Genomic DNA, 26,001 nt, shown 5'->3' with positions numbered 1-26,001 from the left:
TCTTTGGAAGCTTTGCTGGGACCTGTCTCTAAAAGCATAGAACAGATCATAGCTATCCTCTCCTGTCTAGAGAGGAGATGACTGATTCTTCGTTCAGTCCCGCCAGGTAGGTCATGCTCCTTAGCCACGCGTCTTTATTTCATTAGAGCGGTACAGATAACACTGGAGAACTTTGTGCAAGGTGCCTGTTTAGCTTATGTGAAAGATGTGCCATTTTTCATTCCACTGAGCATATATGAACTCTTCATTAGAGAAGCTGCTGCTGCTCTGCCAGTTCTACCTAGTCTGGTGATTGCCACAGAGACAACACACGTATACGTACCTGGTCGATTTGAAATGCAGCATTTTTTATAAGCTGCTTGAGAAATGCTTCCTACAAATATACACTTACGGTCATTGTTGTAAGTAATGTTATGTTCTAGACATGACATGTGGCCTCTCATATGAGAGCAGCTGCTGTTGTTGCCAAGAAAGCATGTCACTTCCATCTTCTAGGCAGAGTTCTGGAGAGATGGCACATACTTGGGAACCTAATGATCTCAAACTTTGTGAGAAACAGCTTGTGGTTCTTGACTCCTTACTCAGGGCGGAAGTGAGAGCTGGTTCACAGATAGCAACAATGCCATTGCATCGCTTGCTTTTCATCCTACGGCTCAGCTCTTGCTGATTGCAACTGCCAATGAGATACATTTCTGGGACTGGAGTCGTCGGGAGCCTTTTGCAGTGGTGAAAACAGCCAGTGAAATGGAGCGGGTCAGGTGAGTTCTTGCTTCTCGGGGAAGAGAACGCTTGTATGTGAAAATGGTCAGATCTGGGGAACGTGGGGGGTTGCTCTGGGATGCCACATTCTCTGCAGTGGGGCAGTGGAGAGAAGCATTGCTTGCAGCTCCTTGACCCAGCTGGTAGAAAAACACTTCTGTGCACAGCAAAAAAAGCAATTGTCAATAATAGGTCAGCTTGGTTGTTCATATTTGTAATCAGACGTGGGCCCAGTAAATGCCCAGGACCTACTTCATGTTCATTTGTAAGTCTGGTAATTAAACTTGTCAGCCATAAGGATGAGAGAACCCAGAAGTTGCTGGAAGAGTGTGCTGAGCTATTACTTTAGTGTAGTTACAGAGGAAACTGTGTTGCTGGAAACTTGATGCCTTCTCAGCAATTTAAAATAAGTCAATGATGTAACATTCAAGGGAAGTTAGTATCTCCCTTTGTACCAAACCCCAATTGGTAGTATATATGCACCTATTCATCAGAATTCATCAGTACTTGCTTCTAGTACTTGCTTCTAGCTTTTTTACTTCTGTATGGTGTTGCTGTGGACTGTAAAGTAGCTGCAGTCTTCAGCTAGATGTTTTCTTCTTAATGCGTAAACTTTCTGACATCCTTCAGAAGATGATGATAGTAATGTAGTAATGTTCTCGTTGCAAGTATTTCATGTGGGATTTTCTTCCCTGCTGTGTCGAACTTCCTGTGTCACTGTGGGACGTGAACTGGTGATTGATACTCTGGCTCTGTTTTTGTTTTAGGCTGGTACGGTTTGATCCCTTAGGACATTACTTGCTCACAGCAATTGTTAACCCTTCTAACCAGCAGGTAAGGGGAATGTCAGTACCTGTACTGACTGACTAATTACAAGGTGCTCTACATACATTAAGCCCATACATACATACATTCCTAAGCAGCCTGGTGCTTTTGTGAAAACCTGAAGTACTTCTAAGCCAAGTTTTGTGTCACCTTTACTGGTCACGTGAATGCTCTTGTGTTATGCACAGGGATATTAAAGAGCTGTCCAAAGTCTGTCTGTTTTGGCCTCACTGTCTCGGTGGTGGTGGGACAGATGTCCCAATGGCCCTGCTCTTTCAGTTCTGTTGTGACGTTCTGCTGGATTTGAAGTCTATGCAAGGTATTAACAATGCTTCCTGTGGCTGCTGACCCTCAGATGGATGCTTCTGTTGGTATGAACAATGTATTGTCAAAGCTCACTGGGCTGTAGGAAGAGGTGGTCTGGATCCATAAAATGAACTTTGAACTAAAGAGTCAGCTGGTTTCCCACAAGTCAAGGCCTCTAGGAAGGGACTTACTGCATCCTTTCATCTGTCTGGGGTGGTAGCTGGCCTTCTGCTAGTTATTTGGAGGTGTAGGATTTTGCTGTGAGGTGACTGAACTTTGACTGCTTCCTTCTGCAGAGTGACGAGGAAGTTGAAATCTCTGTGGACAGCACAGAGATGCCACATTATCGCCAGCGCGCTATCCTTCCTTCTCAGCCTGTGAGGCGCACACCACTCCTCCACAACTTCCTGCACATGTTGTCCTCCCGCTCCTCTGGCATACAGGTGGGAGAGCAAAACAGTGTTCAAGACTCTGCTACCCCATCCCCTCCACCACCTCCACCACCACCACCTCCGCCTCCAGCCAGTGAGAACACAAGGGCATTGGTCTATAACAGGCTCCGGGAGCATGTCAGCTATCCCACAGCAGAGTGCTGCCAGCACCTGGGGATGTTGTGCCTTTGCAGCCGATGCTCTAGTGCAAGACTTCCTTCTTCTCTCTTTCCACACCAGGAAAACGCACCCTCCACATCTTCTGGGGCCACTGGCACTTCCTTCTCCTCTGTGCAGACAGAGCCTTATCAACCCCCAGAGCAGGCATCCATCGCACAGGAGGAACAGGGGATACTTAACAGGCCCTCCGCTTTCAGCACGGTTCAGAGCAGCACCGCTGGCAACACCCTGCGCAACCTTAGCCTGGGCCCCACACGGCGTTCCCTCAGCGGCTCACTGGCAGGCCACCAGCCCCGGTACCAGCAGTCTGTCAGAGAGATGGCTTCGGGCTTAGGTGGGTCTGACTGGTCCAGGACAGTGCTGAACATGAACTCTCGGTCAGAGCTGGAAGCCATGCCTCCTCCTAGGACCAGTGCCTCTTCCGTGAGCTTGCTGTCAGTGCTGAGGCAGCAGGAGGGAGGCTCCCAGGCATCCGTCTATACCTCTGCAACAGAAGGCAGGGGCTTTCTGGCCCCAGGGGCTGAGGCAGACAGCGGTAACAGCGCTGGCCCAAGCAATCCGGCCAGCATTCGTAATGAGCTTCAGTGTGATTTAAGGCGGTTCTTCCTGGAATATGACCGGCTTCAGGAGTTAGATCAGGGGATTGGTGGGGAGCCCAGCCAGTCGCAACAGGCTCAAGAAATGCTCAACAACAACATTGAGACTGATCGGCCGGGTCCCTCCCATCAGCAGACTCCACACAGCAGTGAAAACAATTCCAATTTGTCCCGGGGTCACCTGAACCGCTGTCGCGCTTGTCATAACCTGCTGACCTTTAACAACGACACGCTGCGCTGGGAAAGAAGCACGCCTAGCTACACACCAGGGCAGGTCCAAAGCACATTTGAGGGTGTGCCTCCAAATACCAGCCAGGTGCAGCCTGCAGAGAGAACCGAGGGCAGAGCTCCTGCCTCTAGCAGGCTGCAGCTGGGCAGTTCTTCCACCCCACAGGAGGAGAGGACTGTGGGAGTAGTCTTTAACCAGGAGACGGGGCACTGGGAAAGAGTTTACAGCCAGTCAGCTTCAAGCAGACCTGGGAATGTATCACAGGAGGCCTTAAACCAGGAAATGCCTGAGGAAAGCTCAGAGGAGGATTCACTCAGGAGGTAAGATATATGCTTGGTCTTCCCCTTCTGTTTTTTTCTTAAACTTTCCCATCTAGTCTGAGTTTGTCAGTGTTTTCAGAGTTAACCTTTTCTCATGTGGTCATGTGCTATTTATGTAGATGAAAATAGGGATGTTGCCTTGATGTCTTTTATAGCTGCCATTGTCATGCTGCAGGTAGGTTCTGAGGGCATCTCTGAGGACAAACACCAGACCTCTGAATGGGAAAGGAGAACGGCAGTACAGACAGGCAAAAGTACGGGCTCTGGCAGCAGATAGATCTCTGGGGCAAACTCCACGCCTGGTGTTTCCCAGACACTGCAGAAGGGTGGGAACACAGGATGTGTTATTCTCTGTGCCCTGTACCATGCATGTGCTGCACGCGGAGAAGCTACCCAGGGTAGGCATGGAAAATTGGGCATGACTAGTGAGAATTGCTTTCTTGAGTGCCGTGTCTTGTTGAGGTTGTACTTGGGAAGTTGGAAGGGTTAACAGTCGTTTCCTTGGTGTTGCTGTATAAGGCAAAAAAAGGTCAAAGCTTGGTCAGTGGTTTGGGCATATACCCTAGTTCTGAGTGTTTGGTCAAACCCATGCACTTTGCTTGCCTTTGATAAAGAGGTAAGTTTTGAAAGTGGCTCCCGCTGATCTGTATCCAGGGTGAACTGATTGGGGGTGTGCTGATCACTGAAAATTTTTGGCTCTGCTGTATTCTTTTCTAAGAAGGTGATTCTTTCTTGGAAGGGTGTTGTGGGGTTTTTTTTTGTTTTTAATAGTTCAGATGTGTTACAGGAAACAGACTGAGTCAAATCAAACTTGCTCCAGGAAGGACCTGTGCTTTGTGTGAAAGTGTCTCTAACCAGCTTGTATAGACGATTCAGCTACATTGGTAGTTTGGACAGGGTTTCCCTACTGGGTTTCAGTTTGACATACTCTCTGTCAAGTGGTGTGTGCGCTTGTCAGAGCAAAGGTCCGGTCCTGCTGTTTCTTGGAAGGAGATGCTTTGTGCTGTAGGAAAGCAAAGTTTCCAGGTTGGATGCAGACGTAATTGAGGAGGCTTTGTATGCAGCAATGCCTGAGGAAAGGGAATTCTTTCCTCCTTCCTGTAGATAAGCTGCTTATATGCAGGCTGGAAGAGCAGCTGCCTCTCTTGTTGCTGTAGTTGCATAGCAAGTAAGCGGTCATGAAATTATTCATCTGCTTCTAAATCCTTGCCCTAGATTTTGGGTTGTGTTTTTGTTTTTGTTTTTTTTTTTTTTTAACCTGCCATAGTGAGAGTCTCGAGCTGATTACACGGTAACTACTTTCTTGGGCCTGGACTTACCTGCTCTTAATTTAAATCAGGTATTGTCTATTCCCCTATTAAAGGGCAGAGAGGTGAGGAGCTAACAAATTTACCTTTAAAATGCCACTTGAGTAAGTCTTGCATTATCTTTCCTTTGAAATAGCTGTACATGCTCATAATGTCTCCACTATGTTGCTAGCTCTCTGGGCTGAGTCACTGAGTCACCGTAGGCCAGAAATAATGGGGGCAAATAACCTTCTTGATCAGGCGGTTGGCACATATTTGGTCAATGAGGTGTGGTGGGATCTGTAGATGTGATCTTTTCTGTGGGAGCTGTATAATTTAAAAATGCCCTGAGGTGGATAACTCGGTCCACCCCAGTGTGCAGGAGCTTGATGGGTTGCTGCCTGACAGCTGGAGTCCTGTGACTAAATGTCTGGGTTACTTTGCCTGTTGCCCATGGTGGTTGCCACTGCCTGCTCAGTGGCTGTAGCACCTGTGCAGGGTTAGTTGCCTACCTGGTCACCTGTGTGAACAGGTTCTTTTTGCTGAGACATTGATTTGGAGTGTGTAGTTTGATGTGTGAGTTTAATTCCAGAGGAATTCCTATAGGATGAAACCTTTAGTGGAACCTTTTTGGCAGAGGTTGCTGAGAAGCTCATAGGGACTCCTGTTTTCCCAGTCTCCTGCTTCTGTTATCAGGCCTTTCTCAAGAACAGGCATGGCAGGGGCTTCTGCTTCCCTTCTAACTGAAGTTAACTGTAGAGTAGTGAGTTCAGGAAGCTGAGAGCAGTGAGCAGTCTGGTATTAAATGCTAATGGCACTTTCCTTCAAGTAAAACTTTCCTTTCCTGTTAAACACATTGGGTGGACTTGTGGGGAGCCTTATGAAATCTTTCCTCTTAAAAGGAACCCTGCATGTGGGATAGCTATATCCTGCAGGTGTAGGTGTTTTCCCTTCTTGAACTAGCTGTTATATTTTTCCTTATAGAGCAATAACAAGTCAGCAAGCACCCACTTCCATGATTTTTGCATAGAATTAACATCCTCAGGTCCATTGTTCTTGCCTCCTAGACCTAGGGTGTGCTCTCCCATTGGAACTGCTGAAACCACTCCTGCACAGCAGAGTCCAAAATGTCTCTTAACCTTTGCAGCTGCAGAAGCGTATAAAGATGGTGACTAAGGTTCATGAGATGTAAACTGCTAAAAATGCTGGGGAAATAGAGGAAGCAAGGTAAGCCGTCAAGCCTGAGGGTGCGAATGATAACTGTGTACACACGTTCAATCAAAGTAATTTTGTGCCTGTGGACCTCAGGTTAGTTGTTATTGCTGGGGGACATGCATGTATTTGCTTGTAACCTGTTTCGTATTCTGTTCTTTGTCTCTCCATTAGATGTCCTCATAGGGCAATTGAGCTCTGTATTCAAAGGCTAGCTGAAAAACTTAAGATAAAAGTTGCATCTGGAAACTGAGTGTGTACATTCTCATTCCCTGTCCATGGGGACGGTTCGTTCCTTGAGTTGGCTTGCCTGACTGAGAAGTAGCTTGCTGGGAAGATACTGCCATAGAGAGTCAGTTGAGTTACTAGGTAGTTTAATGAAGGTTGTTTCTCTTTGAATTCTGTTGATGCAGCTATGCCAGCTGTGTAGGGAGAGAATTCTGCTCTTTCTGATGGCACTGGGCTAATTATGAAGGGATTAATAAGCATGTAATGAAGATATTCCTGACTAACAGGTCTGGCACTTTTGTTGGGAGGAACATGTCTCTGAGAGCCTTGGCAGCCCAGCAGCCGTGTCACATTTGGCTTGGCCTGAAAGCAGCACAGGTGTTGAGCTGTGTGCTTCTTGAAGCTGTGTCAGTGGGGTATTAAACTAGGAAAGGTTTATGGTCTACCTTAAGCAGAAGTTGGTGAGACTGAGCTTCAGCTTTTCTGAGGTTCTCCAGGCTGATCACATTAATTCAAATGTAGGGTTTTTTCCCCTGTGCATCTTATCTTTGCCTCACTTCTAACATCAAAGTGAAAAAAGCCTCAGAAATCCCTGAAGCTATCATGTGAAATGTGCTGCAAAAAATCGGTGATAGAAACTATTGGCAAGATCTGGATGAAGGAAAGATAATTGAGCAACAGATGATAGCTAGTTTAATTTTTCTAGAACTTCCTGTTAATTAAAAAATGGGTTGAGGAAGCATTGTGTTAGTCTTAGTGAGGGAAAAGATCCTGTAAGTACTTTAAGCTATTGTTGCTGTGTGTGGCAATTCATGTTTGTAATGAAAAGTTGAACAGGGAATGAGAGGATTCTCTTAGTGAGCTGCTTGAGAGTAGCTAGTGTCACCTTAAGAAAATGATGTATAAAATCCTAGCAGTGGTCTCCACTGAAATATATCTCAGCTCATCAATTAATGACAGGTACAGTGCAATGCTGTCTGATCCAGGTCATCAAATGCCACCTCTTTGGTGATTTTAATATGACACAAGTGGTATTTACAGAACTGGTGTGTTATTTCACAAAAAAGGAAAATACTTTGGTTTTATATCTAGGGGTGCTTCTTGGTTCTGGCCTGGCACACCAGGCCACAGCCTTTCTAGAATGGACGCAAGGAGCAAGTAGTGCCATGTGTGTCCCTGTTGACATATTTCAAACCTTGTTCTGTGAAACAATCCTTAGAAAGGGGGAACAGAAATACACAGAAGGCAAGTAGTCCTCTACACATTCAAGATTTAGCTGCTTGTAGTATATTAAGGGGGCAATTCTGATGTTGTTTACCTGTCTCTTTTGACTAGAGATTTGAATGAACTACTGAAAATGAAAGATGAGTCCTGCCCTATTGCCAGACAGGTTTGCATGAAACATGTTTCATGAGGAAATGCTTATTATCCTTATTCTTCCATTAAGAAGCTTTGTCTGGCAATTATGTTAAGCTTCCCTAACCACTCCATCACACTCATTCCAGAGGTCAAATTCTGTAGGCTGTAGTACTGAGTAACTTCTGTGCCTATGTCTTATGAATGCATACTGGTTTTGCCTTGCCTCCCCTACTTAGTTTGGCAGACAAGAAAGACTACTGAAGTTACCTGAAAATCTGAGAAGTCTTTTGAGCTGTCCTGGGTGATGGTTTTGCCATGCACACAGGTAGGAAGGAGTGTATGTGAGGTGGGGGAGTTTGCAGTGTCTGGGGACACTTGTATGAACTCCTTTATTTTGTTTGTTAGTGTATAAAAGTTCAGAGTCCACAGTGCTGTGCCAATAATTGACCTGCTGAAGTCACACAGCTGACCAGAGCCATTGCTTTTTGATGTGTTTTGCTCGGTTGGATGCAGTGTGTGCAAGTGCCCACATGCAGACCAGTTTCACTGGAACCACCTAAGAGGGTCCAGGGTGAAATTTCTGGTTTTTATTTTGCCAGCTCTTGTCTGAAGATTGAGGTCACTCCTGCCTGCCTTCTTGCTATCACAGTGTGAACCCAGTCGTCTTTTCTGAGCTAAGGTTATGTGGTACTCAGCAATCCAGGATTTCTGTCTAGGTGAGAGGAGAAAACAAAAGGTTTATGAATATGATCCAGTCATCGGTGCTATACATCATTAATTAGTCTGGGTGTGTTCCCTTTCCCTTAGAGAGGTATAAACGTTCTGCCTGTGATTTCACCTGGTAGCCAAATGCAGACCTCTGTTCTGTCTGTTCCCCTTTGGATTTTTCAGAATTTCATTTCCATATTGCTTTTCTGCCACAAGAGGGTAGTGTTGCTTCTGCTCCTTGCTTTCCCCATCTCTTTTCGGAACCAGAAAGTTCCTGAGCTCTTGCATAAAGAAAACAAGGCAGCTTGAGGACCTCACCAGTCCTAAATTGCAGCTCGTCCCTTAGTTACCATACATTTGCAAGTTCTTCAATGTATGTGGAAAGGCATGAATGGGGATCAGGAGGGGAAACAGCTCTGAATGCAAGCAAGGGAGCAGTTTATCCCCTTGCCTTTTGTAAGGGTTTGAAAGGGACAGATGTGGATCTCGAGGTGAAGCAGGTATTTTGTTTTTCTGACGTGCAAATGCGCATGAGTTACAGTTGTAGAAGAACAACTTTGCAGAATTTGTCAGGACTTCTTGCTCCTTGCCTACCAAGCCTGGAGCAGACCTTTGTTTGCAGTCTGCCTTGTCAAAGGTTTTGTCTGCATTTAAATGGTTGCTCATCCATCCTCAGAAGACTTCCATAATATGGGGTTTATTTTCTGGAGGAATGCTTGGCAGATGTTGACTGGAGCCTGGGTGGTCATGTATTCCAAGGGGCTGTGTTTATTTTCTTGTTCAGGTATGCTGTGAGCTATTACCTAAACTTTTGTGCTTTTCCGTAAGAAGGCCGTGAACACGTTTGGATTTTTGTTTGTGTTTTTTTTTTTTTCCTGATGCAAATAAGCATGACTTACTCATGGCCATGGGGGTATGCATGTTCCAGTTCTAAATTGTAGATATGGTGTTGACTTCTGGTTGAGCTGGGACCAGTCTGTGTTTAAAGTAGATTGACAGGGTAGAAATGCTCCCATTCCTGCCCAGCAGTAGTGAGTACTGTATATGAAATGGAAAAGCGTGTTGTCACTTTTACAGCTTGCTCTTGAGTTCCTGCTGTAGCCTAAGCTTCTGATGTGCTGCTCTGGTTTTTTATTTAAATGACCAGGATGTTGAGATCTCTGCATATATTGGCTTCTGGCAGCTTTCTCACTGTGTAAAGCACTGAATGAAAAGGTATGTGTCGCTCGTATCTTAGCCTTAAAAACAAAACACTGCCTTGTTCCCTGCTGCGGGTACAGTTGCCTGCTAGGAGACACTTATGTGACTGAAATTTCTCATGAAAATAAGAGAAGAGGGTAGTGCTACTCCCTTTACTTTTTTCGGAGGAGGGGACTAAAGCAGGAGGGAATTGTGTTACCTAAAGCTCACAAAATGTATCTTGTGGCAGAGACAGAACACATACCTAGTGTATTTTGTCTTGTTTTTTTCCTTATTTAACAAAACCTGTGTTGTTACTATTTTTTTCTAACTGCTTATAGCAGTCGTGGCTTGCTTATTCAGGTATTTAGTATCTGTTGTGGCAGTGATGCGTTGAGTTCACTGAAAAAGGGGGACTTGAGCAGGAGTCTGTCTTTCACAGCAGCCTCCTAGAGAAGCTGGAGGCTCATGGCTCAGACAGGTGTACTCTTTGCTGGGTGAAAAAATGGCTGGACGGCTGAGCCCAGATAGTTGTGGTGAATGGAGCTAAATCCAGCTGGGGGCCGGTCGTGCATGGGTTCCCCAGGGCTCAGTGCTGGGGCCAGTCTTGTTTAATATCTTTATCACTGATCTGGATGAGGGGATCGAGCGAATCCTCAGTAAGTTTGCAGACAACACCAAGTTGGGTGGGAGTGTTGATCTGCTCGAGGGTAGGAAGGCTCTGCAGAGGGACCTGGACAGGCTGGATCAATGGGCTGAGATCAACTGGATGAGGTTTAACAAGGCCAAGTGCTGGGTCCTGCCCTTGGGTCTCAAGTGCAACGCTACAGGCTTGGGGAAGAGTGACTGGAAAGCTGCCCAGTGGAGAAGGACCTGGAGGTGCTGGTTGACAGCTGTCTGAACACGAGCCAGCAGTGCCCAGGTGGGCAAGGTGGCCAAGAGCGTCATGGCTTGTATCAGGACTAGTGTGGCCAGCAGGAGCAGGGAGGTGATTGTGCCCCTGTACTCGGCACTGGTGAGGCCCCACCTTGAATATTGTGTTCAGCTTTGGGCCCCTCAGGACAAGGAGGACACTGAGGGGCTGGAGCGTGTCCAGAGAAGGGCAACGAAGCTGGTGAAGGGTCTGGAGAACAAGTCGGATGAGGGAACTGGGGTTGTTTAGTCTGGAGAGGAGGAGGCTGAGGGGAGCCCTTATCGCTCTCTGCAACTACCTGAAAGGAGGTTGTAGTGAGGTGGGTGTTGGTCTCTCTTCCCAAGTTACTAGCGATAGGACGAGAGGAAAGGGCCTCAACTTGCACCTGGGGAAATTTAGAACAGGGTATTAGGAAAAATTTCTTCACTGAAAGAGTGGTCAGGCATTGGAACAGGCTGCCCAGGGTGGTGGTAGAGTCACCACCCCTGGAGGTGTTCAAAAAAAAAAACCATGTAGGTGTATCACTTGGGGGCATGGGGGTGTTGGGTTGATGGTTGGACTTGATCCTAGAGGTCTTTTCCAACCTTAATGATTCTGTGATTCTAGGAGTGCACACCTCTGAGCTGTGGGGAGGAGAGGCAGCAGTACAATGCTGGCAGCTCAGACTGCCTGTCAGTGGGAATGTGGCCTGTGCCTAGTCTAAATGGACCTACCCATTATAATTTCTCCCCTCCCCTTACATTCAGGCCCATTACTTGTGGAAACCTTGCTAGCCTGGTGCCCTGCTATTTGTATTTTAGGGTCAGCATTTTGCTTGAACATACGGTAGACCTTACCTGTGCTGTGGAAAGAAGGGTCTTCTGGCACCCTTGTAGCCTGCATGTGTAACATGGTAGTTTCAGAAAAGTTTATGCTGTGCTGTTTTCAGGCTTGGTAGGAGATAATTCCAAAGATGCTTGTTACAATTCCTGAAAATGATGGTGATAGAGATAAGTAATGTCTCAGTAGTTAGTGAAGAACAGTGGGGTAAATAGAAGTTTTGAAGGGGTTTGCAAGCAGAGACAAGAGGTTCAGGTTTGTGGTTGGGAAAAGGGGCTTGAGGAGAGAAGGCCAAAACTCACAGGTGTGGGAATTATTTCTGGAAATGCTAGCCTGGACACGTAGGAATGAATGAAGACCTAATTTGTCAGTAGTGAAGTCATAATCTGAAGGTGACATGAACATTTAGGCATCATAATTGGCTGAGGTGATGGGTGAGGTGTCCAGGTAGTGGACAAACTTGACAAGGATTGTTTGGCTTGATTATTGGTTGATGTCTACGTGAGCTCTGAGGTTGTTGCTGCCACCCATCCAGCTTTGTGGTTTTTTTTCTGGATAAAGCGTGCTGTCTCTGTGTGGGCAGGAAAGACTTTGTTTTACAGAGTAGTAGAATTTTAAGCTCTTGAATATGCTGATGGTTGTTATGTGGAAGAGCAAGGGAAAGAGGTGCCTGGTTTCTTGCTCAAAGGTTCCTCCCCTTGCCTTTGCTGGTTTCCTAACTTAAGAATAATATAAATTTGCTAGAGCCCTTTTACTTCATTACTGAGTGTTGGTGAGGGGAAAAAATGGTGCCTTGTGCTTTCCCTCGTGCAGTGACTAATGGAGGTCGCTCCCTGCTGCGGAGCTTCCATGAGTACTTCGGAAAGCTGAGCATGTGTAGGCTTCACCAGACTTGCAGAAAGGCTTAAACCTTCTTTTCTTTTTCTTGACCTGAATTTAAATATACAGCAGGGACTGTATATTGTGTAGCACACAAAAAGATTCTTTTTGCCGTGTTACTCTTGCAGTAGCTTGGCTTGCAAATTAAGCAAGTGTAGAAATAACTCTGCTTTCTCAAATATCTTCATGGTGTTTCCCCAGTCAAACCACTCCCCTTCTCCCACCTCTTTTTTTTGGTAGTCCAGGCCTAGCAATGAGGAGTTCACCTATAAAAGAGGTAAACTTTGGTTCTCTGTGGTCTCCAGGAAACGGAGACCTGTTTCCCTACAGGTGTCTGTCTATGGGATTGTTCTGGGACTTTGCTTTGTGTTCGCCTGCTCCAGCATGGCAGCAAGGGATTTTGCTAAACTGGATTCCATTGATGTTTCTTTATGAGGTATATGGTTCCAAATGGGCTTACTTTTGTGCTTCTACTGAGGAGTAATGAGAACTACAGTTCGGTGGGTTGGGGTTTTTTCTTGGTTTTGTTGGTGGTTTTTTTTGTTTGTTTGTGGTTTGGGTTTTGTGTTGTTTTTTTTTTTTTTTTAGGAAGTCCTGTATAAGATGACTGTACAACAAAGATATTAGATAAAGACAGATTGCTTAGAAGTTGAAAGACAGCTGACTTCAAACAGATAGCTATTTGAGGATCCCATAAAACTTATAAGTTTTCAGCTTTCCTACAGAGAGGGAAGAAGTGCAAATAGCCTCCCTCTCTTGAAAGCTGTGCTCTGTTAGGTTGTCTGTCTCCTGTGCTGTCTGCACGTGGCATCCCTGCAGCCTCCTGATCCAGCTGCTGCAGGGTGGGCAGCATGTCCAGACAAGCTCACCTCACCTGGAACAGTTGCTCCTGTTCCCATTTTTACTTACGTGCATTGGGTTGATGTACTTACAGGATTCTGTCTAGCGGATGTTGCTCAAGATTAATGGTGGTCTTTGACAGGCTTAAACTATCTAGCTGTGATTCCTAGAGCTTGTTGTCTGGCTTCAGATAAGTTATGTTAAAACAATCTCTGGTTTTGGTTTTGTTTTCCTTTTGCCAAGAAACAAGTTGTGGGCAGGCTCTCAGGCTTCCTGTTTCAGGCCCGCTTCCTCAACTAAAAGTTATCTGTAGCTTTCTTGAGAGTGAAGAGGAGCTGGAGGTGTTGGCAGTATAGTATGCCTCTTTTTTATGTTAATACAAGCCCTTAATTGTTAGATATGCAGTCACTTATATATATTGCCTGCGTGCACCCATTCTTCGTGCTCTTTCTAAACACACGGCGCATGGTGTGCTTGGGGACAAAGTGCCCTCATGCAATTATTCCCTCCTTATTACAGAATCTGGGCTGGAGAACTTGCACTAGAGCAGCATGCATCTACTCTCTGGGCCTAGAGCAAGAGGAGAGGGGGGGACCTATGATCTGCCTCAGTAATACAACTGTAACCAAAATAGTGATGACTCTAGATTTCTCCAGTTGAGCCGTTCTGGTCTGTTCAATAACTAACATGCATTTTAAACACTTTCCACATACATATTTAACTGATTGTGCGAAATGGCTGTTTGTGTGATGATGTAACTGACCCTCTCCCTTGCTCTTCTTGAGAAAGCACGTGCTGGAACTGAAGACTGTGAATAAACAGGGTTTGTTATCTGCCAGGAAAGTGACTAATTTTTTCTGCTTGAAATGCATTCATATCAAATCCTCCGCCTTTGTGATGTGGAAGGGCTGGAATAAGTGGCTGAACTGCCCTGCCGGTCATCTGTTGACCTGACTCTTCATTACTCCAGCCTGAATGAAAGCATTTTAAAGGAAGTAACTGATGTGTGGTGGGACCTCTGTTTTCATAGCCTTAGAAGCCTAGGGAGATAATGGCTGCCCCCTCAGGAAGGACACCTCCTCTTCAGTTCCCTATGGAGAAGCAGGAGCCCTGTGTAATTATCCCAGAAGCTGACGCAGATTTGCGTGTGTGGGTGAGCAGAGATCTCTGCTGTCCACACAATCTGTGGTGTTGGGAACTCCCAGAACAAGGAGAATTTGAAGCAGACACTACACATATGAAAGTAGGTAGAAGAGCCCTCAGAAGAGTAAAGTTGTCTGCAGGCTGAGGGAGTTCACTCTGTTGGTTACATTCTGGCTGTGCTTTCAAGCCTGTTATAACCATGATGACCAGGAACTGATTCCATCTAGCTCCATTTCTCATACAATTGCATGTTGTTAAGGGTCTAGGTGGAAGAATGTGATGTCTGTCTTCAGCTTGGCTGAGATGCATGCCCCATTCTGATCACTGGTATAAAACTGCCACTGTAGAGCAAAATAGCACATGCAGTAAGTTGAACTGATTTAAATTTCTTCTCTCCTCCCTGCCCCTCAAGTTTTGCCCTTGCAAAAAGAAAGTGGAAGATCTTTTGTCGTTCTTTTCATGTTGGAGTTATTGCCAACCTAATGAATGCTGCCATAGCTGCTCTTGAGCCTTTTAATGTCTATCATGGATGTGTGCTTCCTCTTTTCTGTTAATGTATTAATTATTCCCCCGGAGCTGTATGATGAGGACCTCTGCATAATGCTCATATTGCATTCATCTCGCTCATCAACTGAGAATCAGCGCGCTCGTTGTTTGTTCTGATGCATGGCTTTTGTCAGCAGATTAAAAGTGTGACCTTGGGTCCACTTAAAAGATCTGTCATATTCCTCAGAGCCGCTGACTTTCCCTATGATGAGGTCCAAAGGCGCTGTGTAGTTCCTGTGGCATCAGGTGGTAGATGGAAGTTGAAATTCCTTGTCCAAGAGCAGAGGTGAAGTAATAGTGCAATTTGTCATGTGGTATTACTTTCTAGTTGAACTGAAGCAGGTAAACTTTAAAGGGTTAACCAAGTTCTTCTTGAACCGCTGCTTCCTGCCTTGTGATTAGGAGAACTCAAATCCCAATGCTTGTTCTGCTGTTCGAACTCTTACAGTTGTTTCATGTAATTGTGCTCCTTTTCCCTGCACTCCTACCCAAATGTACTGCTTCCCATCCTGGAAGACCTGACGTGCTGTCTGTTTTCTGACTGAGAAATCTTTACAGCTTGTTTTCTACAGGATTCTTGCCCAGAATCAGTGAGGGGGGAAAAATATTTTTTGTGATAACTTCAGTTGTATTTCAAACCTGCTTCTCTGACAACTCCACACCTCTAGCTGGGAAGGACGTCTTCTCTGTCCCTGGTTGCCCGTCAGAGTTAGCACAAGTTCCTTCTTACAAAGAGGCCGAAGTGTTCTACAAAGGCCATGTCTGGAACTTCTCTGTGATCACATATTACATCTTTACTTTGCCTAAAGAAAGGAAATTTTCTTGCAAAGGGTGTTCATTATGTGGAATAACTTTAAAAGGAAAAAAAAAAAAGGTGATTAAAAGAATGCCTGACAGGGCTTGGATACTCAAAAGAAAGGCAGCCACCAAGTCTCACTCCTCACTGAGGATGAGTTGCATGGCGAAGATGGGAACAAGGGGATGGGGGAGCTGAGAGAACTGCGAACATGAGTGTTGAGGTTTTCATCAGTAGTGAAATCCTCAGGGTATTTTTCTTGAAGATGGTTACAGCTGTCTTAAGAAAAGTTTGACTGTTTTGTTTGACTGTTTCTTCTAATCATCTGCTTCTGACCTGTCTAAATTCAAATCTTGATGCCAGGCTAAATCTGCCTAACCATAACCATGTGAAAGCTGAAACAGTCTAGAAATGTTAGCTTAGAGGTATCAGAGCAGATTATGTTAAGGACTTAATTTTAGAGATCATCTTTTCAGGCAATCTTTAGAACTGCATACTGATTGCTTTTTTATTTTAAGCTTGAATATGAAACTGGTGATAGCAATAGTGGTTTTTTGTCTGACAGAACTACAAAACTTTTATGGAAAATGAAGCTCTGGAATAAAATGCTTGATGGCTTCTCCTTATGTGATTTCAGTTTGCTCTTTGAAAGTAGGCAACACGATACAGAGATGTCTGAAATAATTTTTCCTTATTCTTATGAGAAAAGGGAAGGTGGGGGAAACAAGTGGGTTGGGTTCGTTTAGATTTTTGTTTAGAATAGTTTTCTAGTGTTCTATTGAGGCTATAATTGATCTCCAAGAATTAATTTGGCTTGTTAACAGTTAAGAATTGAGCTTAGAATTTGAGGGAGGGTAGCAGTGCTCTTGGACAGCTGGAGAATATTCAGCTGTCTTCGTGCTTCAGCTTTCGTGTTATCTTTAGGTTAAACATTGCCCAGCTGTAAGAGGAAGATGACCTGAAGGAAATCTAGCTTTAAACTGTTGCTATTCTTTGCATTCCTGTGAGGAGCTGCAGGAGCACATCTGTCCGTAGGTGTGAGCGCTCAGGAGAACTGGCTTCTGGCTGTAATTTGGAGGGCTGAGAAAGGGATGTAATATGAAGTAGTGCGGTAATTTCACATCCAAATAGGCAGCAGGGAATATAAAAGCCTTTCCGGGGGGCGATAGAAAACCAGGGGAGGAAACTCATATCGACAACGCTGGCAGCTTCTGTACTTCTGCTTCAAAGGATAACAATGAATTGCCCTGTCTTAGGCCTTCTTCATAGCTGAAGGCTGGGACTGTGGGAGAGGCAGGAGTGCTTGCTTCATTTTACTCCTTTGCTCTGGTTGTCAGTGTGCAGCAGCAGCTTTGGGGAATGGCAGCAAACTGAACACCCTTTTGATTTTAAGGAAACTAAGCCTCAGTGCTGTTTGTTAGTGCCCCCCTTTTAGATGGGGAGGAAAGCCCTTCCCTCCGTGTCGTGTGGAGTAGCGCTAACCAGTAACGTGTGTGCCGTGACAGCAAACCTAAGATGCGGCGTAGGAACTGCATAGCCTTAAACTGTTACTGAGAGGTTAAATTTGCTGCATTTAAGTATCTTCTCAAAGCCTGCTGAGATGAATCACTCTGTCCCAAGAGGCTTTTGGTGGTGATCCTTGCCCCCGTGGGGAGAGTGTGGGTACAGTCCAATGGCTGGTGCGCAGTGAGAAGGTTGCTTCATGACTTTTTTCCCCTCGAGCTGCAGCAGCTGGCATTCAGCTGCTTCATTCGTGAGAAATTTCCCTTTTCTGCTTTTCGTGTTTTGTGTGTGTGCACTCTTTCTCTCTCCCTTATCTAAAGGTGTCCTGTAACTTAGACCTTGGTTCCTTTCCCCCCTGCTAGCGATCGCTGCGGTTTGCACACCCGAGGTAACAGAGCAAGTGCAGAGCGGCAGTTCCATAGCTATCGATGTCTGACAGAAAAAGAGTCTGCTGAGATCTCAGTGCTGCTGTACAGAGGCAATTTATGTCTTCTTGTAGTAGTTCTAATAAAAAAAGGCAACAAAAAACTGCAAACCCCCCCCTCCTATTTTGGCAAGCTGGGCGAGAAGGATCTCTCAGGGTGAGCAGAGCTAATCTTCATCATTGCGGCATTGACTGACAACCTGGAGGATGATAATGTGTGATTTTATTTTTTTTTTTTTCCTGGTGAGCGGGGGAGGAGAGTGGAAATTGCAGTTTCTTTGCTAATTGTACTTTAGATGTCACTTGTGACAATTTCATATTGTCTAGACGGAGATAGTGGAGCAATTGCTTCCACAGAGCCTAGTGTTAGCCTGCTATGTATCTGGGTAGTGAAAATGGGGGTGTGGGAGAGGAATAGGGTGCTGTAAGCACCAGAAAGGAATCGGGAGTCAAGCATGATCTACTGAAATGTTTTAAAAGGAGATGCAAGGAATATGCATTTCTGTTCTCACTTTGCATTCTTCTCTGTTGGAAACGTAGATATTTAGTGTCTAGCAGTTCCCTGTAACAGAGCTGCCTCTATTAATCTATGGTTTATGTTTACCCTCCTTAACAGAATTGCTCCCAGCCTCAGCATTTACTGTGGTAGGATATTGGGCTACCACACTTTAGGCTTGCTGAAAACAGTCTATGTCTCTTCTGGGACTTTGGGTGGCAAAAGCTATGAATGTGGCACCTCAGACTTGACAGAGTGCAGCATGAATTACTCCAAAAACATTTATCTGTGCCTTCTTGGGGAACAGTAGGTTACGCTACCAGTGTCGCAGATGGGACACTTTATGATCATTATAGCAGTATATCTATTATTGAACCCATTCGTCAGTACCAAATGCATTTGGATCTGTAACTTGGGCCTCAAGGGCTCAGTCTAGAATGAGTTAGTTAAATAATAGATTTTATTTGTGTTTAGTACTCTGGTTTCAGAACAGATATTGTTATTTGCTAGAGCATAAGTGCAGAGATGGTCTATCTGGGTCTCATGAGATTGCATGTTGACTTGTTTTGTTCTTTTTATTTGTTTGCCTGCTATATGTATTTATGTCCACCTGTTCATTGCTCTGTGAGCTGGGAGGGGGCAGTAACAGGACAATTAAGAACTACCAGTCAGGCTTAAAATCAGCTGTAGCTCTCAGCATTTACTGTTAACTAAATTATCTTTGTCCACTTGGTCTGAATGTGGTCCTAGTATGTGGCTTGTGTGCCTCAGTGTGAGATAGTGCAGGAGCTGGGTTTGGTCTTGGAAGGCTTGGAAGGGCCTGCTGGAAAGGCCGTCTTAGCTGAGACCATTCAGCTTGATCAGCGCAGCCTCAGAGAGGGTCCTGGGGAGCGCGTTCAATGGAGTGTGTTTATCATCCTGCTTTCCATGGTCCCGTAACTACTGGCTTTCCTAGGGAGCCCTTCTGGTGCAGGAGGTGCTCCTAAAGCAGCAGCAGCTCCCACTGCATCATGGAGTGGTGCTGCAGGCTCTTCAAGAAAAATCATAGGGCTGTGAGGTCTGTAGACGGTCTGTTTACCTGGATACCTGGCCGTCCTGTGGCTTAGGCAACTGTTGGTTTGTGTTTTACTAAAGCTATACATACCAGTTCTCATCTGAGGTATCTGGTAGAGCAAGGCTTTTCAAGTATTCGTTTCAAGGATCAGGTGGGGTGTAGAGGTAAGAACTATAGATTCCCCAAAGTGCTCTTCCCAAGCCAGGCAGAGGGAGTCCTGGCAAACCCGTACTGAGTTACTACAGTGTGTGCCCTGCTCCTGCTCCCACACCCTTCTGGTGCCCTTTTGTTGGAATACATTTTTATTTCCTTCAGTGCAGCTGCTGGCTGCTTTCCGGAGGTGATCACTCTAAGTCAATGCTCTTCTCAGGCAATTGCCAGCTTTCAAAAGGTGAGAAGAGAAATATGGCTGGAGAATACCTGGAGACTCCTTTCTAACAGAGCCTGCTGGGCCAGGCAGCAGGTAGTGGTTGCCTTCGCTTGTGGCTCCGATTTTACTGTCGTTTAGTGGATAGTCCCTGAAAGGCTAGAAGAGAAGGGGGCACATATAGGTGCCAAGACTTTTGACAGGGATTATCACAGAATCCCAGGTTGGAAGGGACCTCAGGGATCACCTAGTCCAACCTTTCTAGGAAGAGCCCAGCCTAGACAAGATGGCCCAGCACCCTGCCCAGGCGACTCTTGAAGGTGTCCAACGTGGCCGAGCCAACCCCTTCCCTGGGGGATTATTCCAACGGTGACTGTCCTCACTGTGAAAAATTTCCCCCTGGTGTCCAATCAGAATCTCCCCAAGAGCAACTTGTGTCCATCCCCCCTTGTCCTCTCCATGGGACTCCTTGTAAAAAGGGAGTCTCCATCTTCTTTGTAGCTGCCCCTTAAGTACTGGTACATGGGGGTGAGATCCCCTCTGAGCCTCCTTTTCTCAAGGCTGAACAAACCCAGCTCTCCCAGCCTGTCCTCGTATGGCAGCTTCCCAGTCCTCTGGTCATCTTGGTGGCCCTTCTCTGGACCCCTTCCAGCCTGGCCACATCCTTTTTGTACAGCGGGGACCAGAACTGCACACAGCACTCCAGGGGTGGCCTGACCAGCGCTGAGTAGAGCGGGATGATGACTTCTTTCTCTCTGCTGGCGATGCCCTTTTTGATGCAACCCAGCACCCTGTTGGCCTTCTTGGCCGCAGCAGCCACTGCTCGCTCATGTTGAGCTTTCTGTCCACCAGGCCCCCCAGGTCCCTTTCCACAGAGCTGCTCTCCAGCCAGGTGGATCCCAGTCTGTGCTGCTATGAGTCTGATTATCTGTGGATACATTATCAGGACTCTGTAGGCATTGCAGGGAAATGGCATCAAACATGCCACTTGCTTGTGTGTAGGTTGGTCACACCTGTAAGGAGGCAGCTGCTCTTTCTAGGGTGGGTGGCCCTGCCAGGCTCTGGGTGCTGAAGACCTTTCTCCGTGGTAAGTCCAGTGAATTAGGCAGGGTGATCCAGTAGGATGGCAGTTTTGGCACATCCAGGCTGCTTGCAAACAGCTGGTGTTGGAGTGTTCTGAGTAAGCAACTCTGGGGAGCAGACTTACAAAAAGCATGTTGATGTTGCTATTGCAGTTGCAATAGCAACTTTCTAAACAGTTGTTTAGAAAGGGGCCAGCTGACTGAATAGGTAGAATATGCCTTCTGCTAATGCCTTTCCTCTCAGAAGGAATAAAAGCAGTTTATATATGATGTAGGTGATAGGTATACCTCATAAAACTGTTGCACCCCTTGTTCTGGATTAGCTGCTTTTGCATATATTGACATATTTGGAGCAGGGGAGAGGGTTTGGTAAGGCAGGATTGAAGTATGATAACTTTCTGGGGAGCCAAGGGATTCCTAATCTGTAGCGGTGTTTAAGGTTAGAGCTTTTGACTCAGTAACCTGGGGAATTAATTAATATAAAAGTTTTAAGAGACTTAATAACTGTTCTTGAATAAGGCGGGTGGTTGCCAAGCAACTCTGCCAGAGAGGACGGGATTTCTTGCCTTCTCTAGAGTGCCAGTGCTTTGCAGCAAGTACTGAGTCTCTTGAGCTGACACATGCCTTTCCAAGTAACTGAAATGATCTCTTGCTGTTTTCTGTATTCTAGATCTATAATGTAAAATTGAAGTAAATTTTTTTTAATTGCTGGAAGGCAGTAAAAAGTTGCCTTGAGATCCTGGGGGTGGGGGGTGGTGCCTGCTGCTGGAAAAACCATGTTTTGTTTGTATTTCTACTATCTTTATCTGGCTAGAAATGGGAAGCTGGACATGGGTTAAATCTGGTCCCTCCTGCTTCCTGTGTTGACACTTGCTGTCCTGCATTGCAAGTGTTAACTGTGAATAAGGAGTGTGGCGCTGAGACAGATAGGTTCAAATCGTTCTTGCCAATTACGTGTGTGGGTGAACAGAACAGCTGTGGTGTTGGACCTCTTTGACACAACAGTTTTAAGTTGCAGATGCTGGAAAACAAAATTTAGCAGGAGTCCTGAGGCAAAAAGACTTGAAAGGGAACTCAGCAACCTTATAAACTTTGGCAGTTGATTTTTCCACTCTCCACACCTGCCCCAAATCATCTCTTGTTAATCCAATGGTTGCAACAGGCTTGAATGAATCAAGTCTTGAAACAATGTCATAAAGCAGAGGATGGCAGGAAGCTAGATAGAGGTGCATGTAGAAGCCAGGGTGGGGGACATGTTCCTTCTATATGCTTTTGATTCTGCTCCTTCATGACTCAGACTTGCTTCACGCATATTCAAGCTGTCTGGCTGCATTTGCATACATTTACTTCTTGAGTGAATATTTGGTGTCTTTCCCTGTGGCTGATTAAGATACAGAGGAAACAAACTTTTTGTAGCTGAAAACCTCTCTTACTGAGCCTTGAGACTAAGATTGAATATCTTATTGTGAATAAGCACCACTGATGCCCTTAGAGTCCACATGCTGAGCTCTGTTCTTTGTCCTGTGATCCTTGGCCTGTTCCCTGCCTAGCCACCTTTGAGTAGGTAAGAACCTGACAGATGGCCAGTGCAGTGTTAGTGTTTATGGACCTGACAGATTGGGATGGCTTGCCTCCAGAGGAGAAGTGGCATCTGCATCTTTCTCTTGAAACTTGGAAGCAGGTTTGGGACCACTCTTCTTTTTTACTTGAGGTGATCTTCCTCCTGTGCAGTGAGAATATTATACTTTGACTAGCTGTGTGATGAAAAAACTTATGCCATCAGTGAGTGCTTCAGTATGTTGCAGAATTCTCTGCACTGATGATAGAAATAGTCTTACGAGGTTTCAGAAAGTGTGGTGTAAATAGGGAGGATATGCCTGAATGGTCTCTGACTTCATCATTTGTTTTACCTTTCTAGGAGGTTGCTGGAGTCTTCCCTCATTTCATTATCTCGCTACGATGGAGCAGGGTCCCGGGAACATCCGATCTACCCAGATCCAGCCAGGTAAGAGCTAAATGCAATCTAAAGGCATTTAAATTTCATAGGCACGGATTGCTCAACTCTTTGGGTATGGTTCTAATATTGGGCCCATCTCCTCCTCAATGACTTGCCATGGAGGCAGGGTGCAAACCAAACGAAGAAGATGCTGTTAAGTCTGGGAGAGAATGAGGAAAAGAGGAAGAAATTGCTCTTGAAATAAGCACATAAGGATTATGAGGATAAGGAAATCATTTGGGATGGAGAACACTAGGTGGCAAGCAGGTCCAACAGTAAATGAGATTATGTCAATAAATTTGAAATCTCTTTTGAAGAAGAATGAAGAAAAAAGGAAATAGCCTATTGAGGAGTAAGGGAGAATGCAGTAAAGGCAGTCAGGAGCTGGTGTGAGCAGGCAACATGCTTGGAAAACGGAATGTCTCCATAAATACATCCGTATGAGAGCGCATAATCAGGATGTTATGTATACTTAACTAAAAACAAAATACTGACAATTATTTCTGAAGAGTCGTGAATCATTGACATTAGACATGAACACCTGTAGTGCTGCTTAATCTCCAGAAGAGGTGGGAGTGTTTCAGAGGACCAGAAAAAGCAAACATGGCAGAGTTATCAAAAATGCAAAGGAGTGATCTTTGCAGTTTCTACTTAGTCTATTAAGAAAGCAACAGATGGGATAATGTGACCCACAGACTCTGTCAGAAGAAATGATAGTCGTAAACAGCAAGCAGCTTTGGAAACTTTCAAAAATTAAATTGTGACAAATAAGCTTTCTTCAGATGGATTTAGCAAAGCTATGAATGAGAAAAATTCAGTAAGTGTGACATATATCTGATTTAGCCTATTAAGAGGACCTCTGGCATATCTGCATGAACTGCATGAATTAGGATTTATCATAAAGGAGAGTACAGGAATACTGGTGTTTGAAAATGGAATATTTAAGTTGCTGAAGGAGGTTTGGTTTTGTGGTTTGTTTTGGTTTTGGTTTGTGTCTTTTTTTTTTGTTTAAATCTCATTCTTTTTTACATCATTAACAACAAAATCTGCATTTGTATAGAGATGATGCTCTAAGTACAATTTCTGAAATAAAAAGCTAGGTTGCAAACTGGCCACATGGTATAATTATGTTGGAAAATAGCTCCTTGCTAACTATCTCTGTAGATAAAGCCTTGTAGAAGTGAAATCTTATGTTAGGCTTTTTCCATTTATTGTGAAGAAGGTTGCTTTGTAAAGGTAATTCAAAGGCTCAGGAATGGTGTAAATAAAACTGTTTGTAGTGAGGTAAAGGTAAGGTGGAGTGTGATACCTCTACATAGGGTCATTGGGAAACCAGTCTAGGCAACTGCAGAAAGTCTTGGCAACCGTGTGTCAGAATGATGTTGATAAATATAAGTGTTCTAAATGGCAATTGATTAAATGACAGGTAAAGGGATTGGTTTACCTGGAAAGATGAAAATTATGTTTTACAAATGTTAATGAAAAGCTTTTACTACATTCAGGACAGTTTCTAAATGCCAAGAGCTGCTGAATGGCTGGAAGTGTGCCATTCCTTATTTCTGGAATGTGTAATCCAAAGCAGGCAGACTTTATTGAGCGCATACTGTAAGAACTGATTTTGGCTCTCTGTGAGCTGCTTTTAAAGAAGGAAAAGGAATAGAGCCTGCCTAGGTCACTGATTCCCCCTCCCACCAGATGTCTGCTATGATGAACCTCAATAAAATATATGAAAAAGGATAATTTCCTAGCATAAGGAGCATTGTCAAAAATATTTTTCTACTTGAAGCCATTTTTAAGCTAATAGATGCTCTTCAAGTGACAGCTGAAGTGTTTTTAGGTTGTGGTAGAAGCAATAGTGGCTTGAGTTAATAAGGACCGTTGGGACAAAAGTCCAGTGTTGGAACTTCTTCTAAGAGGGTTAATTTGTTCTAGTAAGTGTCACTGTCGTTTTCAGAGGATGAGGTTCATAGATGCATAATCAGCACGAGCTGGAAGCTTGAGTAGGGTGAGATCAGAGTCTTCCTCCATAAACCTAACTTGTGTGCTAGGCTAGTAGTCTCTTTTTAACTGTCCCTATAACTTGTTAGAAATTGGGGATGTGATTAAAAGGAGTGTTACTGCATTTTGAGGTTTTTTTTTTGTAGTATCGTATGTTTGTAACAGAAAGTTAGGACTTTCAGATGTTCTTCTACAACAAAGTGGAAAAGTGAAATGAAGGTGAAATAAACATGCATCTATCTAGGTCTCTGTGTGCTTAAAAATGCATTAAAAATCATAGAATCATGGAATGGTATGGGTTGGAATGGACTTTAAAGGTCATCTAGTTCCAACCCCCCCTGCCATGGGCAGGGATACCTTCCATTAGACCGTGTTGCTCAAAGCCCCATCAAACCTGGTGTTGAACACTTGCAGGGATGGGGCATCCCCAGCTTCTCTGAGCAAGCTGTTCCAGCACCTCACCACCCTCATAGTGAAGAATTTCCTCATTAAATGTAATCTAAATCTACCCTTTTTCAGTTTAAAGCCATTATCCCTTGTCCTGTCGCTACATGCCCTTGTAAAAAGTCCCTCTCTAGCTTTCTTGTAGGCCTCCTTCAGGTGCTGGAAGGCTGCTATAAGGTTTCCCGCAGCCTTTTCTTCTCCAGGCTGAACAACCCCACCTCTCTCAGCCTGTCCTCATAGGAGAGATGCTCCAGCCCTTGGATCATCTTCGTGGTCCTCCTCTGGACTTGCTCCAACAGGTCCATGTCCTACTTATGTTGGTGGCCCCAGAGCTGAATACAGCACTGCAGGTGGAGTCTCACAAGAGCAGAGTAGAGGGGCAGAATCACCTCCTTTGGCCTGCTGGTCACCCTTCTTTTGATGCAGCCCAGGATACTGTTGGCGTTCTAGGCTGCGAGCACACATCGTGGGTTCATGTTAAGCTTCTCATCAACCAACACCCTCAAGTCCTTCTCCTCATGGCTGCTCTCAACACATTCTCTGCCCAGCCTGTATTTGTGCTTGGGATTGCCCTGACCCAGGTGTAGGACCTGGCACTTGGTCTTGTTGAACTTTGATGTTCACACGGGCCCACCTTTCAAGCCTGTCAAGGTCCCTCTGGATGGCATCCCTTCCCTCCAGTGTGTCAACTGCACCACCCAGCTTGGTGTCATCAGCAAACTTGCTGAGGGTGCTCTCAATCCCGCTGTCCATGTTGCTGACAAAAATGTTAAACAGCTCTGGTCCCAATACCAGCCCCTGAGGAAAATATATATACCTCCTTAAGACCAAGCTGTCTCCAACAGAGCCTGTCTGGTATTTTGTTTTGTGGTTGTTTTTTTTTTTTTTCCTTCTTTTCCTAAACTCCACAATCTGAAGAATTTATTTTTAAGAGTGTGTGTGTGTTTGTTTTGTTTCTGCATCTAATGTCTGTAATGATGCTATATTTGAATAACCTGGGTCAAGAGTGAGGCAGAGAGAATATTTTTTGAAGTTCCCTCAGATTTAGAGTTAATAGTCTGATGTAGACTGAGCAGTCTATCT

General features: G+C 45.0%; 1 protein-coding gene across 4 annotated transcripts in view; it reads left to right on the top strand.

The window, feature by feature from the left end:
• AMBRA1 (autophagy and beclin 1 regulator 1) overlaps window positions 1-26,001 on the top strand; it is a 151,821-nt gene that overhangs the window by 12,968 nt on the left and 112,852 nt on the right. For 3 of the 4 annotated variants that reach the window (XM_064462605.1, XM_064462607.1, XM_064462606.1), the window contains exons 5-8: window positions 586-758; window positions 1,527-1,593; window positions 2,187-3,646; window positions 22,399-22,485. In XM_064462605.1, the coding sequence (XP_064318675.1) occupies window positions 586-758; window positions 1,527-1,593; window positions 2,187-3,646; window positions 22,399-22,485 (1,787 nt within the window). The remainder of the gene's footprint in view (window positions 1-585; window positions 759-1,526; window positions 1,594-2,186; window positions 3,647-22,398; window positions 22,486-26,001) is intronic. The other variant, XM_064462609.1, reaches the window with a different exon arrangement.

Source organism: Phalacrocorax carbo, chromosome 10 (assembly GCF_963921805.1).
Source record: "Phalacrocorax carbo chromosome 10, bPhaCar2.1, whole genome shotgun sequence".
Lineage (NCBI taxonomy): Eukaryota > Metazoa > Chordata > Aves > Suliformes > Phalacrocoracidae > Phalacrocorax > Phalacrocorax carbo.
The sequence above is the reverse complement of the archived record's forward strand: the minus strand, read 5'-3'. Positions and strand labels throughout refer to the sequence as shown.